Source organism: Equus caballus, chromosome 1 (assembly GCF_041296265.1).
Source record: "Equus caballus isolate H_3958 breed thoroughbred chromosome 1, TB-T2T, whole genome shotgun sequence".
Classification (NCBI taxonomy): Eukaryota; Metazoa; Chordata; class Mammalia; order Perissodactyla; family Equidae; genus Equus; species Equus caballus.
Window position 1 is genome coordinate 14,167,866 of NC_091684.1, and position 17,282 is coordinate 14,185,147.

The following is a 17,282-nucleotide window of genomic DNA, read 5'->3' on the forward strand; positions in this document are numbered from 1 at the left end:
AGGATTTGATTTCCCGCTTCTCCCCATATATTTTCCTTTTCTGTAGGGACACCCTTTAAGTACTACCTGATGAACTAAAGAGGAAAAAAAAAGTTCTATTGAAAAAAGTAAACATGCTCATTATAGAAAAAAATGGATAAGTCTAAAGAAGAAAGTGTTCATCGATTATCTTATCACTCAGAAAGAACCTCTATCTTGTATTGTATGTCCTTCCAGATTTTTTCTATATATTCCTTCAAGTGGTATGATAATATGCACATTTTTTTTTTTGGTCTGCTCTGTTTAAGAAGTTTAAGGATTTAGTGTTTTTATAATTATAGCAGTTTTCTGAAATATTTCAGATATTAGATGAATATAAAGAAATGTACATGAAAGCATTTTATTTGCCACTTTTATTCTTAAGTGTTTTCTGTTTTAGGTTTTGTAAACAGATTTCAATTGGGTTTTTTTTTGGTTTAGAATGCAGTGACTAATTTATACTATTAATTTTAGGAAGCATTCAAAGCTGTGGAAGATATCCATGGGCTATTCTCCTTGTCTAAAAAACCACCTAAACCTCAGTTGATGGCAAATTACTATAACAAAGTCTCAACTGTGTTTTGGAAATCTGGAAATGCTCTTTTTCATGCATCTACACTCCATCGTCTTTATCATCTGTCTAGAGAAATGAGAAAGAATCTTACACAAGAAGAGATGCAAAGGTAAGAATGTCATAGTCAGATAATACTGAAATTCTGAAACAGATATCTTCCACCTAAATGGTATGGGCATATGTTCTAGGTTAGAGTTTCAACCTCTGCACTGTTGACGTTTGGGGTAGATAATTCTTTGTTGTGGGGGACTGTGCATTTAGGATATTTAGCAGCATCCCTAGTGTCTACTCACTGGATGCCAGTAGCAGTCCCTCCAGTTGTGACAACCAAAAATAACCTCCAGATGTTGTTCTTCTCAGGCAGTATTCTTGGCCTTAAGTAACTATCTTTTGTCCCATAAGCAACTCTATCGAAAGCCCAATTGAAAAAATTAAATATTAGGAAAAGACAGTGTTGTGGTGTGAGCTTTCTGTCCACATGTAGATATTTAGAATCTATTCTTAGAACAAAGTAGAAAAAAAAATAAATACTTGCATCAAGTCACTTTTTTTTCCTGATTATAAAATATTAACTCTTTAGAATATTTGGGGTGTGTGTATAGATGAATATTTAAAAAAAGGGTCTATAACATAACAATCTAAGACTTTTTTCTTTTTTTAGCATTACACAAAGCCTATTTCTTTCAGTCGTGTTTGGTTTTTATACATTTCTTGGACTTAGGTGACTCGCATACCATTCTTTTTCTCTTACTAGTAGACCACATTATTTTGGCCCCTAGTAAAATTATATACATCTATTTTTTTGTGTGTTTTTAGCTTTGCAGCAATACATGGAACCAGCCAACCAACCAACTGAATTTTTCTGGTATATTTTCTTTGAAACTCTTGAGGACAGTGTTCATTATGTCATTCACTCTTTAGCTAATCCATGTCTTTGAGATAAGAAAAAAACTTGGTTTCTTTTTTTTTTAACTTGGTTTCTTTTAAAGTACTCCTGTACCCTCCCTTTAGATAGTTCACTAATAATAAGCATTAGACTATATTTAGCTCTATGTACATTATTTTGCTTAATTTTCACAACAGCCTTGTGACTCAGAAAATTATCTTGTTTAAGGTTCCAGTCTTGGGAATGGTGAAGCTGAGATTCCAGTCCTTGACTCTTGGGCAGCAGAGCCCATAATCCTTAGTGTCCAACAGTTCCCTGAATCAACCTGACTTTCCTCTTGTGTTTTAAGGAAGCTAAAATTTAGTTTTTACCGCCGCCTCCCATAATTGTGTTATGGTCCTTGTAATTTTTTTCCTCTTCTTGTCCTTTTTTCCCCTTAGTTTTTAAAGCTGCCTTAGTTGTTTTTGTAAGGAAGTATGGGGTGTGCAAACGTGTTTTTTTCTGCTTTTTAACCCATAATCTTTTTCTGTAGTGAGAAAACATTGACAGTAGTAAGTGGGTGGATGAAGTTCTGACTCTCCAAGGAGTCATTTTATTTATTTAATTTTTACTGAGGAAGATTTGCCCTGAGCTAACGTCTGTTGTCAGTCTTCCTCTTTTTTGTATGTGAGCTGTTGCCACCGCATGACCACTGAAGAGTGGTCTAGGTCCGTGCCCCAGAACTGAACCTGGGCTGCCGAAGTGGAACCCACAGAACTTAACCACTGGGTCACCGGGGCTGGCCCCCAAGTATTCATTTTAAATAGGTCCATTTCTATCTTAATTTCTCTCATACTTTGATGAATAATATTTATGAATACAGTTCACTGTGGTGGTGTACATGTTCTGTCACTGCCATATCTTACCAATCAAAGATAAATGTCTTTCTGCTTATCAAATAACATTTACAAATTTAACAAATTTGTAACTTTGTTCTCCAGAATGTCTACTAGAGTCCTTTTGGCCACTCTTTCCATCCCTATCACTCCTGAGCGTACTGATATTGCTCGACTTCTGGATATGGACGGCATTATAGTTGAAAAACAGCGTCGCCTTGCAACACTGCTAGGTCTTCAAGCCCCGCCAACACGCATTGGCCTTATTAATGATATGGTTGGTATAAGTTTGAGCATTCTTACAGCTTTGAACAGAAAACTTGTCAGATTTTATAATTCATGATTAAATGCTGGGAATTCTGATACATTGCCAGGGGATTCTGATGCTTTGGCAAGTTTGAGAACCCCTGGTGTCAGTCAGCACTTGTGTTCAGTTGAGGTGATTAATCTCTAGTGGGTGAGCTGGAGTTAAATTTGTTGTAGTAGATGAGACTTGGACTAGCTCTGAGGGGTAGTATGGGTCACTCAGTAAGAGGAAAAGTAATGATGGGCATTTCAGGGGACTACAGGAAAACTAATCAAGCTGACAGATGTTGGAAATGTGATGATGAGGCTAGGAAAGAATGAAGTGATTCTGGACAACTAAAGTGTTTCCAACTCTTTTGTCTTTTAAACTTTTATGTTACTAAAGCAGTGGTTCTTAGTCTGGGCTATGTAATGAAATTGTGGGTGAAGTACTTTTTAAAATGTACATTTCTAGGTTTCAACTACTACATGTACTAAGTCAGTTTCAGAACAAGAAGTCTAAGCTTTGTGTGTGTGGGTATGTTTACAATGTTTTACCTTGATGGAATCTTTTGATTAGTGGAACTTTATCATGTGAGTGTCTGTTACATGTCAGAAGAGTGATACTGAAATGGAATTTGTACTCCAGAGAGGTTTAGATTTTAGGGATTCTGAGTCACAGTGGTCTGACTTAGTGGTTATTGTGGTAGACCTCCAATAAATTACCTTGGGACAAGAGAGAAAGGGACAGGGACTAGAGAAAAGGCCTCAGTTTTCTGGCAGAATTGGGCAAGTTAGGTAAGAACTAGTAGTTGTCTTTATAGCAGCGGTTTTCTCTTATGACATATTTCTCTGTTGTGGTAGTAAGGCAGATTCCCTTTGTAGTCAACTTTTTAAAAAGAAACAGTATATTTCTGTCTTTGTACACCTCTGTGTTTTATTCTACTGCCACTGCCCACAAAAATCAGCTTTGTGTTTTGGCAAGTTTTTATGGGACTGCTTAGGATTAAGTGTAATAAAAACAGCATTGTCTTTAGGAAGAGGTCTTACTAGCAAATATGTTTAAAAAATTCTTTCTTTTTAAATACTGAAGGAGTGTGCCAAACTGGAAGTATAATCCTTACCTCTTGAGCCTGGGTCTGTATATACCACACCGTGGTGTTAGAGTTGGTCTGTATGATTATGATCCAGGGATCAGTGTTGTAGAGCCTTGGGCCTGCAGCCAGGACATCCAGATTTAGGTCCTCATTGTTCCCACAGATAAGTGTGTATAAGTTTATAAGAAGGGTACTGGTTGGTGTCAGGTGAATAGATTAGCTGACTGCCAAGAAGCATTTATAAATTTTGGTGAGTTCACCATATATCCAAGGTTGAGACTTGAGCTTTGGGTGACATAACTGAATTTGCAAGTACCAAGGGAATGATTTCATTATTTTAGGACAGATTCAAGTTAATTAAGTTCATAAGAGACAGACTGTTAGTTCACAAGGCTGATGATCAATTTTAGTGAGAAATATACTTTAGTGGATTATGATAGCCTGTCTTAGCACCTTACCTATTGGGAGGGGATGCTAAATGGAGAATCTAGAATAATTTCTTGATCGGAATGGAAATAGGTCTGGGGGAATTTTATTTGAATGCTTATACTGCATCTTATTCCAGTAAAGCACTTAAGGGAAGTATTCAGGTGTGGTAGGACATCAGTCATTTGCTCATTTTGCATCGGAGTTAGCTTTAGACTAGAGCGCTCAAGTCTGTGGACACCCTTCTTTCCTGGGGATGGGATCTGCCACCATTTGCCTCAGTCTTGTGATGCCGTCTGTATGGGTACATACTCCTGTACTTTCGAGTCTTGGCTGTGTCGGGGGAGTTACTCTGTCTTAGGGTTACCAGTTCCCAGCATGTGTGAAGGATAAACGTTACATAGAGTACTTATTCTAGGTTAAAGCATAGATAAGATAAGATTTGGTTATGGGCAGGTTTTGGGTTTATAAAATTATGCTACTCCTTGTAAGAAAAGTTATGCAAGCAGTGTCTTTATTGTGGAAGTAAGTTGAGTTCTATTCAAGTGTAAACTTAAAATGTTATTGAACTATAACATTTTAAAAAAAGAGTACAAATCATAAAAGTTGTTTCCATCACCACTCTCCCATGTCTGTCCCCAAGAATAGCCACTGTCCTGATTTATAACACCACAGATAAATTTTGCTTGATTATGTATTTTATAGGAAATTTAAATTTTATATAAATGGAATAATACGTGAAATGCTTTTTCTCACCATTATATTTGTGAGGTTTATTCATGTGTTGAATGTAGCTGTTCTTTCTTTGACCATTCCTATACATTATGTGAACCTATCCCCTATTGTCCTGAGTTTTTTCTAGTTTGGGGTTATTATGAATAGTGCTGCCATGATAATTTTTGTGTGATAGGTATTTGTAAACCCTGGTATTTTACTCGATAATAAATTAATGTTGGCCACATGAATTGTCTTCATAAATATTTTATTTTATTGATGTACAGTTATTTTCTAAGTTCTCATGGGGCTTTTCACTGTAGGTGGCTGCATAATTTGGGGCAAGAGACTCAACATAGTTGTCCTGGATTACTCTTTGGTAAATTTGAGAGAGATTGAGGCTAGACAGTTTTTCAATCATTTTCCAGATTACTAATCCTAATTTTTTCTTTAATTTATACTCATTTCAAAATCCCAGTTGGAAAATTTCCTTCAGCGATTAAACCTTTTATTTTGCTTACTGTAGGTCAGATTCAATGTGCTACAATATGTTGTCCCAGAAGTGAAAGACCTTTACAACTGGCTGGAAGTAGAATTTAACCCACTGAAACTCTGTGAGAGAGTCACAAAGGTAAGCATTTGTATGTAAGTTTCGGTTATATTACCATGTAGCTGGCCCTGTTGCAGTTTAAGGTTGTGTTTATATTTGTTAAGAGAGAAGTATTATCCTATGCATTTGAATTCAGTGCACATTTCATTGTCTTTTTTTCTTTATGTCAAGAGAAAAGATATTTCTGATGTGCTAAACAAACCTTTGGAGGTAAATTAGCAGCATGACTAATTTAGCCATTGCTGTCAGTCACCTTCAGACAAGTATCAATAACTTCATTTTACATTTTGTGTTTCTTTGCATTGTGTGATAATTTTGTATGTTATGGAAATTGAGAAAGATTCACAGATGTTTTAGTATCTGTTATGTAGAAAGTATAATTTCAGTTTAATGGATTTTATAGGTTCTAAATTGGGTTAGAGAACAACCTGAAAAGGAACCAGAGTTGCAGCAGTATGTCCCACAGCTGCAAAACAACACCATACTCCGTCTTCTGCAGCAGGTAAAAATTTAAAAATAAATGTTTTATGTAAGAACTGGAATTTCTCCCCTTGATTGTTTGGATTGCAAAACTGTGAAATATGTAGGAATGTCCTAGGAAGTGAAACCTTCCCCAAATTCTACCCCCTGCTGAAATGAGTCTTATTGTTTATCTATTTGATTTGAAGAACAGAATTATTTCACATAATTTGTAACTGCTTATTTCCCTCCTTTTTTGTTGAACACTATCTTCGTACATTTTCTGTTGTTAGCAGTGTAGATCTCCCTTACTGCTTTTAATACCTATATGGTTTTTCATTGTCTAAAGCTACCATGATTTATTTATTTAGATTCTATTGATGGAAATCTGTATTTCTAGGTTTTTTGCCATTAGAGAATGTAGCAGTGAGCGTCTTCCAACATGTGACTTTGCCTACCTCTGTGACTTTCTGTGCATAAGAAATGGAGTTAGTCATAGAGCTTACACATTTAAAGCTTGAATAGCTCCTCAGAAGATTTGATTAGTGGACCCTCGCACTGGTAGTGAATGAGAAAGCCTTTTTTCCTGCTAACACTGGATATTATCAGGATTTTAACATATTTTAGTCTGACTTCTTACTGGAGTTTGAATATAGGTTTATAATATGGCTTAAATGTTCCTGTTTTGTCTTCCATTTGTTTCATGGGGGGAGGTTACTGTATGTTCACTTTGGTATTTGTGCACATTTCATTGACCTGCTTTCTCTCGTATATGTGAGCAGTGTTATTTCTTATGTGCTATATAAACAGTTGAAGGTTAATTAGCAGTATAACTAAATAGTCATGCTGCCAGTCTCCTTCAGACAGTTTTATAAAAAAGTGTTCAGTTGAACTAGGTAAGTAGCAGGCGTTTATCTACAAATAGATGACCGTTTAGGGTTTTTTTGTTTTATGAAACTAGGATTTGAAAAGATGATGCTTTTGAGGAATGTTATAATGTGACGGTTCAAAGTGTAGGGTTTAGGGTTGATAGCCTTGGATTGGAGTTCCAGCTCCCCCAGGGTGCTGTTAACATACACTCAGAGCTTCCAGTTTCTTTTCTCTGAAAAATGGGTGTAATTTCTACTTTCCGTGATTGTTAAGAGACTCCACAAAAAAACTGTTGGATAAGTGATAGCTATTATTACTAACCTTGTGTTTTTTATGCAGGTGGCACAAATTTATCAGAGCATTGAGTTTTCTCGTTTGACTTCTCTGGTTCCTTTTGTTGATGCTTTCCAACTGGAACGGGCCATAGTAGATGCAGCCAGGCACTGTGACCTGCAGGTATGTGCTGTAAGGGGATGCCGAGGTGGAGTCCTTTGAGGACTAAAAACACACATATCCTGTGTTTCTCAGCTTTGGTACAGTGACACCATTTTAAAGCTTTACTGAGTGAATCTTCTAGCTTTTGTATATAGCACTCTTTAGTTAATTTTTTTCCTTCAAATTCAGTGGAAATTTTTTATCAAAGTTATTTGTAGAATGACTTCATATTTGTGTATAGATTTTACTATTGATAATATCATTTAATTTTCAAAGGTTCGTATTGACCACACTTCTCGGACCCTTAGTTTTGGATCCGATTTGAATTATGCTACTCGAGAAGATGCTCCAATTGGTCCTCATTTGCAAAGCATGCCTTCAGAACAGATAAGAAATCAGCTGACAGCCATGTCCTCAGTACTTGCAAAAGCACTTGAAGTCATTAAGCCAGCTCATATACTGGTATGCATCTTCGGGAGAAATGAAATATGGAGTTTTTCAGGGGTCCTGTGCTATGTCTTTCACAAAAAGGTTTGCGATGATGTCTAAGAGAAGGGATTTACTGCATATTTCCTGTTCAATTGTATTTGATAGTTTTGGTATTTTATCAAGTGTCTTTATCAGGTAGATAGGTCATTGAGCTGCCTCCCATAGGGTAAAATAATAACAGTACACAGGTAATATGATAATATGAGGACTGTTATATGAAACAATGACCACAGATGTGATGATTCCCCAAATAGAGAGTACTATGATGGGACTTTTCTTCTTGCACAAGTTATTTTTTGTTTGTGAGCTCTGGTAGTATTCCTCCTTGGCTTGAACACTTTAAAGTAGATTTGGTGCAGAGAAAAGTTGACCTAGCAAATAAAGGTTCTTCAGCTATGTCATTGCTATTAAAAGACTCTGAAAAGGAGTAGCGCCATAGTATTTGGTTTGGGGAACCAGTAGATTAAAGTCATTTTCTGTTACTAAATGCAAACACATATAAGGGTAATGTATCAGGATTCTTTAGAATTTTTTTTTGACGCCTACTACCGTGGTATATCATTTAAAAAGATTTTTTTAATCCATTTGGTTTTGAAGCAAGAGAAAGAAGAACAGCATCAGTTGGCTGTTACCGCGTACCTTAAAAATTCACGAAAAGAGCATCAGCGCATCCTGGCTCGCCGTCAGACCATTGAGGAAAGGAAAGAGCGGCTTGAGAGTCTGAATATCCAGCGGGAGAAAGAAGAATTGGAGCAGAGGGAAGCTGAACTCCAGAAAGTACGGAAGGCTGAAGAAGAGAGGCTGCGACAGGAGGCAAAGGAGAGAGAGAAGGAGCGTATCTTACAGGAACATGAACAAATCAAAAAGAAAACTGTTCGTGAGCGTTTGGAGCAGATCAAGAAAACGGAACTGGGTGCCAAAGCATTCAAAGATATCGATATTGAAGTAGGTGGCATGTTAGTCATTAAAAACTCAGTTTTATCCACATCTCTTAGAAGCATAGTCCTTAATTGTTTATTGGTTTATTTTGGGTTATTTGGTTATTTTCACTCATTTTGGTACAGCTGGTCCACTAACTATAATCTGTGAAGGAAGCATTTGTTTTTAACGGTTCTGTGCAGTTTTAACCTCTGTTAAAATGGAGTTTGGGTACATGTAGATTGGAGGAAGGAGAAACAGATGTTAAGCTTCCATAGTTTTTCCCCCACCATCAAATGGAATTAAGGCTATTGTGAAACATTTTTACATCGCTTAAATTTACCTGTTCAAACATTTACCCATTGTAAAAAACAAGTAATTTAGGATTTGATTCTAGAAAGCAGTGCTCCGTATTGACTGTTATGTATTTCTTTCTTAGTCTTATTAATGATGGTGCATTTTTATTACTTTTCAGGACCTTGAAGAATTGGATCCAGATTTCATCATGGCTAAACAGGTTGAACAACTGGAGAAAGAAAAGAAGGAACTTCAGGAACGCCTAAAGAATCAAGAAAAGAAGGTAAATGAAAAGACTGGTAAACTTTTAACACGCCAAGTTAAAAGAACTTTCTTTTAAATTACATTTGTTCTCATGTCATTCAGATTGACTATTTTGAAAGAGCTAAGCGTTTGGAAGAAATCCCTTTAATAAAGAGTGCTTATGAAGAGCAGAGAATTAAAGACATGGATCTGTGGGAACAACAAGAAGAAGAGAGAGTAAGTGTTTAGTTCAGTTGTAATATTTTTAGACTGTAAGCTGTAATTAAATCCTCTACCAGTAATGGGACCAGGTTTTCAAAATTGATTGATTTTGTATTCTTTTGCCAGAAATGGTGCTTTAATGGCAGCATATCAGCCATTGGTGGACAGATAGAAATTTTCACAATAGAGATTTAAAAATGAAACTTGTAAAATACAAAGAACAGCTGTGAAAAGTTCGTTTTTTTAAAACAGCCTTGTGGAAATAATAATTCACATGCCATATAATTTACCCATTTAAAGTGTATATTTGATGGTTGCAGTATATTTACAGAATTGTGCAGCCATCTAATTTTAGAACATACCCCAAAAGAATCTCTGTACTGCTTAGCAGTCACTCCCCATTTCCCCTCCACCAACTCAGCCGTAGGCAACCGCTCATCTTCCTATCTCTAGATTTGCCTGTTTTTGGTGTTTCATATAGATGGAGTCATACAGTATGTGGTCTTTTGTGACTTAACTGCTTATAGTGACCAAGTTTGTAGTAAAAATGAGTGACCGTATTCTGGTTTTAAAGAAAGTCACAGGCAAGGAGACAGCCTGCATTTGTGGGGACACAGTGTGGAGAATGCAGCCTCTTGGTTCCATCGGATTGTTGTCATTCTGGGCCTGGTGTTGCCAGTTCTTCCAGTGGTTTTAGAAGTTGGAATTTTTGTGTTGATTCTCTTAATGTATAAAATTAGGAAAAGAAACGTGCTGCAGACCAAATAAAATACTTAAGATGATTTGTTGCAGTCTCTGCCCTGAAGCCTTCAATTTTTTCACTTGTAGCACCAAAGGAAAAGCCGCCTTATATTAGTAGTTTATCTTGCTTTTACCTCCAGTTGTTTTTAAGGAAAATACCTTTAAAAAGTAAACCATAGTGCTTATTAAGATGAGGTATTTATTATTTTGTTTTACCATTATATTATAGTTTTGTCTTTATAAAAATTTGTGGTATCATGAGGCTAAACAAAAACTTTCTTATAGAAGCCCCAAGACTCTTTTGTCCATCTTCTGTCCTTGATTGCCAAGGACGTGTTGGCATGGATGAGTTAGCCTTCGATTTTTATAGGAAAATGGAAAGGGCAAAGGAGCTTCTTACAATTATTCAAGATGATCTCAGGAATTTGAGGTAAATTAGTAATCAGATAATGAGTGCTTTGAAATGTGACTTTGTATTACGTATTTGCAGATTACTACTATGCAGCTGGAACGCGAAAAGGCTCTTGAACATAAGAATCGAATGTCCCGAATGCTCGAAGACAGAGATTTATTTGTAATGCGACTCAAGGCGGCACGGCAGTCTGTTTATGAGGTGAGCTTGCTGGTTTCAAAACGGGAAACGTTTATTCATGAGCTTTTTTGTTTTGCCTTAAGAATTCTCCTTTAACATGGGTACATTTTGTCTTGAGCTAACATTTGTGATGGTCATTTAAATAACATTTTAATAGGAAATTTCTTGAAAATATTTTGTAGGCTAAGTAGTCAAGCATCACTATAAACAAATTTTTCTGAAGGTGAAAGTGGACTGCATAAAATTTGCTTTTGAGGGGTCAGCCTGGTGGTGCAGCGGTTAAGTGCGCACGTACCGCTTCAGTGGCCCGGGGTTCACCAGTTCAGATCCCGGGTGCGGACATGGCACTGTTTGTCAAGCCATGTTGTGGCAGGCGTCCCACATATAAAGTAGAGAAAAATGGGCACGGATGTTAGCTCAGGGCCAGTCTTCCTCAGAAAAAAGAGGAGGCTTGGCAGCAGTTAGCTCAGGGCTAATCATCATCATCTTCAGAAAAATTGCTTTTGGTATGAGCCTTTATTTACTGTTTGATTCGGAAAGGAAAATCCTTGATCAGCATCCTACTCTTAGGTTCTAATTTAATGATTCAGTTTATTTTGTATAAAAATAGACCCACTAGGAATAGATAATGTTGTCTGCAATTCATAATTTAAAAACTGTGGAAAAAACTTCAGTCATTTGAAAACTCTGGTTCTTATACTTGTGAGTTGTTTTCTGTGCTTCCAAGAAACTTGTGATGCTTTTGTAAACTTACTGCTAGTTTGTAGCTCTTCAAAAAAATTGATTTTTCCTCCCCTTTGGTAACCATTCAATTACAGGAAAAACTCAAACAGTTTGAAGAGCGATTAGCAGAAGAAAGGCATAATCGCTTGGAAGAACGTAAAAGGCAACGTAAAGAAGAACGCAGAATAACCTACTATAGAGAAAAGGAAGAGGAGGAGCAGAGAAGGGCAGAAGAACAAATGCTGAAAGGTAACCGACCCTACAGACCAAGATTGAGGTCTGATGACGCAAGGGTGCTATCAGGTCCAATTCAGAGCAACCGTATTTAGAGTATATAGGAAGGGGGAATCAGGATCATTGGCTTCTTAACTGCAACTAACCAGTTCTCAGGTTCTGAGAATGTAACTTTTAGTTGTCCGCAGTTTGTTATATGAGGATGTCACATCCTCTGCCAGCTGATTTCCACATTTTTGATGTTCTTTCAAAAATCAGTACTGCCTTTTAATTTTTATCACTGTAGTCTATGTAGTAGTAGCATTTATTGAGGAACACATTCTAGATGAAGCCTGTCAGTTTCCTTTGTCTGGAATCCCAGATGCTCAGGAGTTGGGAAGGGATTCTAGTATATTCTTAAGTCGTTACAAAACTGTTAATATGAGTGGCACAATGCTGTTTCCTTGAATGTCTTCTTCCCTTTAGCTGATTGTAAACTGGTTTAAAATTCTTAAAAAGAATTTCCTCCTACATTGTGTCACGTGTTTAATACCAGAAAAGTAGATGTAGCCCTAGGGGAAAGGTGCGTGTAGGAGGCATACTTTATAACCTAATGCATTGTGTAGAGCGCGAAGAGAGAGAGCGTGCTGAGCGGGCGAAGCGCGAGGAAGAGCTTCGAGAATATCAGGAGCGGGTCAAGAAATTAGAAGAGGTAGAAAGGAAAAAACGCCAGAGGGAGATGGAGATTGAAGAGAGGGAACGGCGTCGGGAGGAAGAGAGAAGACTTGGTGACGATCCGCTGTCTAGAAAGGTGAGTGTGGACGTTGTGTTTTATGTGGTGTGTTTACCCGTCACCTCTCTTGCATGGTACACCTGTGAGTGCATCTGTCAGTGTCTGGGGTTGGTGTTTCTAGAAAGGTGAGTGTGGACGTTGTTTTATGTGCTGTGTTTGTCCGTCACCTCTCTTGCATGGTACACCTGTGAGTGCATCTGTCAGTGTCTGGGGTTGGTGTTTTAAATCGGTTACGTTCACGTTTCTTTTAAAGTCTAGTACTGCTTTGTCTTCCCAAAGACAGAAGGGTCCCGAGGGGGCAAAATTAGGCATGTCTTAGCAAAGCTGGGATTTTTTCTAGGCTTCAGTTTAGAATCCTTATAAGAACAACCTTATGAGACTAAGTATTTCTCATAACACTCATTAGTGCTATAGAAGAGACTGTTCTGTTTCTTGAAAGGAGTTGCTGTGAATTAAGAGGTTGATGTGAGTTCTCCAACTCCTTGGTACTCAAAGATGAGTCTGGTGGATGAGCAGCATTCATCGTTCCCTGGGAGCTTGTTAGAAATGCAGAATCTCAGGTCCAATGCCAAACTTTTTGAATCAGAATCTGCGTTTTAACAGTATTCCTGGGTGGTTCAAATGCTGCTCTATAATACTATTTATTTATTTATTTTGTGTAAGATTAGCACTGAGCTAACATCCACCACCAGTCCTCTTTTTGCTGAGGAATTTAGTCTTGAGCTAACACCCGTGCCCATTTTCCTCTATTTTAAGTGTGGGACACCTGCCACAGCATAGCTTGACAAGTGGTGTGCATAGGTCCGTGCCCCGGATCTGAACCAGAGAATTCTGGGCTGCTGAAGTGGAGTGCACAAACTTAACTTCTTTGCCAACAGGCTCTCCCCTCTAAATATTTATTTATAATATGCACTCATGTAAAACTGACTGGTGTTTCCTCCTGTCTTATGTCTCTTTAATTCCTTCTCCTGATTGGTGGCAATGTTACCCACTTAATCAATCTACCGCTCCCCTCTCCTTTCTATCCCTACGTTCCTGCCTGAATTCAGATTTTTCCTTTGGCTGTATCACTTACTGCCCTCCTTACTATTCCCCCTGATCATAATCTCCCCTCTGCATCAGACTGTCCTCTATGTTGTGGCCTGCTTGGTTTTTCATAATGCATGTTTAATCATTACGCTGGTTCTTGGGTTTCCAACCTTCCTTTGATTGACATTCACTCATTACTTAGAGCCACAGGTAGAATGTGCCGTAGCAGTGAAGGCCTTTCATGGTTACTGCTTTTTTTATTAGCTTCATTTGTTACCGTTTTCTTCTTAGTCACATGTACTCTAGCTATTCTGAGCTAGTTTTATGCCTTATCTTGTGTCCGTGACATCTACCTGCATGCTCTTTGTCTTCCCTGGAATGTGCCCATGCTGCCCCTTAAACACAATATTGCTTAGTTTTTAAGGTAAGAGGTAAGTAACTGGAGGATTTCTTGCCTGCCTTTTCTATGCTCGTTTATCTGTGCCATACCTGCATCAGATGCTTATCTTTATTGGAGGACCTGCTGTTTATCTATGTAGTCTCCAGTTTGTTTTATGATGTATGTAGGTTTTTAGTTTGGTTACTCTTGTTAATTTCTGTTACTCCTTTTAGTTTTGTTACTCTGGTTAATTTCTCTTTACTTTCTTGTTAACTGTGAATATGGCCTGTATGATTTCTGATTTTTTGGAATTTAATACATTTTTCCCTTGTGTCCCAAAACATCGTCAGATTTCTTAATGAATATTCCTTTCTGTTGGGTACAAAGTTCTGTGTGTATGTATGAAATAAGAGCTGTTGTGATAATTTGCTACATCTTGTTAATTTACCTTATCTTCTGAAGGAAGTGAGGTAACTTACCTATGATTATGGGTTTCTGATTTTTTTCTTTTAGTTTCTGCAAATCTGCCTGTGTTTATTCTTTTGTTGTTTTTCAACCTTCTGTTTTTGTTCTGTGCTCCCTCCTTCCCCACCTTCCCTTTCGATTGGAGAGTCTTTAATTTTATATATTTACATTTAACATGGTAACTATTATATTTGGTTTTATTCCTCATGTTTGGTTTGGAGCTTTTTATTTGCTTACATGTCCCTGCCAGCGCTTCCTTTTTTAAGCCAAATTTATGAACTTTTCTTGGTTCTTTTTTGTTTTCTCTACTCTTTTAGTGATTACCATCAGTTTTTTTCCAAAAATCTATCTAAACTTCCACAGTCTCTAAATTTTGAGAACTCTTCTGTCTCTTTAGAACAAACCGAAACTCTGAGCATGCCTTTTCTACTTAGCTTTTGTTTCAAAAAGGTGAATGTTTTTGCTTCAGGGGATTAAAAGATGTTCTCTCTTTAGGGCTCATTTACCAGTTTTACAGCCATATCGGCAAACATGTTTTAGTTTCAGATATGTTTACACTGTATCCCTTTTTCCCCCTTGCAGATAAATTTTTTTGTTTTGTGTGTCTTCTAAGTTTTTTCCAGAATGTCTTTGTATATGTCTCAAGAGGGGTTTTGTTTTTGTGTTACAGTTGAACAATGGTTCAGTGTTTTGGCCAGTTCAGCATCCTCCTCCCTCAGAAGTATAGAGACCTGTGCTCACTTAGTACACGGTGAACAGTGTCAGGGGGACCATGAGAATCTTGGTCTTGTTACTTCTGTAGATACTCTTATTCCTTGGAAGCTTTTAGAATTTTCTATCTATGGGGTAAAGGGAGTTTACCACCAAGACTGTTTTTTGCACATGCGTCCTTTCAGTCAGAGGATTCAATTTACTTAGCTTAGAGAAGTTTGAGTTTTTTTTAGCTTAGGGAATTTTTTTTCTCCTTTTCTCTATTCTGACCTTTCAGAGTCTTGTTCTTTGTATCTTTTAGTGTTTCACTTGTTCTTTTCATCTGTTCCTCCTTTTGTAACTGGTTCTGAGATTCCTGTGCAATTTATATGTTCATCAGCAGGGCCTAGTCTGCTGTTGATATATCATCTGACTTAAAAATTGGGGGCGAACACGTTAATTTTTTAGAATTCTCTTTGTTTAAAGGCTATCATAGCTGTTCCTATAATTTCTTTTGAGGTTCTAATATTTGTAGTAAAATCTAATAGCTTGAGTTATTTGTTGAGTTTAATTTGCAGGGTGGGAGAAACTTGATCTTCTGGGCACTGACCTTCCCTGCATTGTAGTGACCATAGGTTACACTGACAGTTGAGTTCCTATTTTCTCCCACAGTGTTCACTTGGGAAAGTCTCTTAAACAACCCCCATTATAAGAGACAACACAGAGTTGTCAGGAGCTGTGATGGCAGATGATTTATCATCTCACCATTCTTGTCCTTCACTGCTTGTTAGTGTTAGTTGTTGTTAGAGGGTTTTGTTGCCAAGATACTCTTTAAAATTTAAATAATGATCCTCTTGTATACCTACTTGGGATTGTAGTTATTCTCAGCTTCATTAGGTTTTTATTTTAGTCCTCCCAACCCCACCCCTAGATCTAGTTTTAGATCTTTCTGAGCGATCTTCCTTATCTGATTTGTGCCCTTAGGTTGTTACCCTTTGTAGGAGCAGTCAAGCTGTGTCTGAGGTGTCAGTGATTAATGTTGTAGGCATTGCCTGTTACAAAGGTTGTACCAGATATACATTTTCACTTTCAGGGTATTGACTATCTTCACATTCTTTCCATAGTTTTTAATAACAGCATAATATTTTAAAGAGGGTAATACTGTTAATGTGACCATCCCCTATTAGACATTGCATTTGCTCTATGTCTGTTTGTTTAGTAGGTACTATGATGTACATTTTGGGGCACTGGGCTTTTTTCACATACTCTCAAAAGGGAATTTCTAGGTCAAAGGAAATATGTAGACACTTCCAGGGGCATGCTGCCAGATTGCTTTCAAGTGGTGTTTTATCAGTTTATAAAGCCACCCACAATACATGAGAATACCTGTTTCACTGTACTGTCAGTCTGATTTCAGGTTAAAAAAGAAACAGAATTTTAAAACTTATATTTAAGGACTTAAGATTATTTTAATATTAATATAAGTACAAAAACGTTTGAATGGTAATACCGGTAGTTGTAATAAGTGTTGCCAATGTAGCGCCTCTTATTAACTTTGGTCAATGTAGGACTCTCGTTGGGGAGATAGAGATTCAGAAGGCACATGGAGAAAAGGACCTGAAGTAGATTCTGAGTGGAGAAGAGGCCCACCAGAGAAGTAAGTAGAGTTAAGGAAAATAGTACTACCTAGTTATAGGGTCCTGTTAATCTCTTGTTAGTGTTTTCTAATTTGGTTCATTCTATAGGAGTGGGGAAAGGAAAGCCATGAAGAATTATGTGCATGTCTCTTACCCAAATGTTTTTCATTGTTTACTTCAACACTGTTGTAATTACTGACTTCTAAGCATTTTGAGAAATACATGCTTTAGATTTTTTTATTCGATAATTGAATAGTATTTAGGTTAGAGTATGAACAGTTCCATAACGTATTTTTCTTTTCCTTTAAATTTCTTAAGTAGATCAAACCATCCTTTAAAATGACTACTAATGATAGGTGAGAATGCTGGTCATATCCTACATAGAAAGTAAGTTTTGAAAGCTCATAGTAACAGATTTATAAACTGCCAAGGTAATTCTGGTAAAGTGCAGATACCTTTTTAAGGCAGTTGTCTGCTTATTGGTTTATTTGTTCATGTAACATTTGGATTTCATGTTATTTTTTATTAGGAGAACATATGCTTTTAGGATTAATTAATTTAGGCTAAAGTGATTTTTAAAAGCAAGTTAAGTAATTCCCAAA

At 37.1% G+C, this 17,282-nt stretch overlaps 1 protein-coding gene and 2 non-coding genes across 3 annotated transcripts in view; all 3 read left to right on the forward strand.

Annotated features, from left to right (window-relative positions):
• EIF3A (eukaryotic translation initiation factor 3 subunit A) overlaps nt 1-17,282 on the forward strand; it is a 33,459-nt gene that overhangs the window by 9,287 nt on the left and 6,890 nt on the right. Inside the window, exons 6-18 of the mRNA XM_023638589.2 lie at nt 493-701; nt 2,459-2,630; nt 5,402-5,506; nt 5,889-5,987; nt 7,154-7,270; nt 7,526-7,711; nt 8,336-8,683; nt 9,132-9,236; nt 9,320-9,433; nt 10,650-10,772; nt 11,570-11,723; nt 12,314-12,498; nt 16,612-16,700. Coding sequence (XP_023494357.1) covers nt 493-701; nt 2,459-2,630; nt 5,402-5,506; nt 5,889-5,987; nt 7,154-7,270; nt 7,526-7,711; nt 8,336-8,683; nt 9,132-9,236; nt 9,320-9,433; nt 10,650-10,772; nt 11,570-11,723; nt 12,314-12,498; nt 16,612-16,700 — 2,006 coding nt within the window. The remainder of the gene's footprint in view (nt 1-492; nt 702-2,458; nt 2,631-5,401; nt 5,507-5,888; nt 5,988-7,153; nt 7,271-7,525; nt 7,712-8,335; nt 8,684-9,131; nt 9,237-9,319; nt 9,434-10,649; nt 10,773-11,569; nt 11,724-12,313; nt 12,499-16,611; nt 16,701-17,282) is intronic.
• Nucleotides 5,621-5,750, forward strand: LOC111769748 (small nucleolar RNA SNORA19). The gene has a single exon (XR_002802557.1). It is a non-coding gene; the product is annotated as a small nucleolar RNA SNORA19 (small nucleolar RNA).
• On the forward strand, nt 6,684-6,813 carry LOC111769745 (small nucleolar RNA SNORA19). Its single transcript, XR_002802556.1, has one exon. It is a non-coding gene; the product is annotated as a small nucleolar RNA SNORA19 (small nucleolar RNA).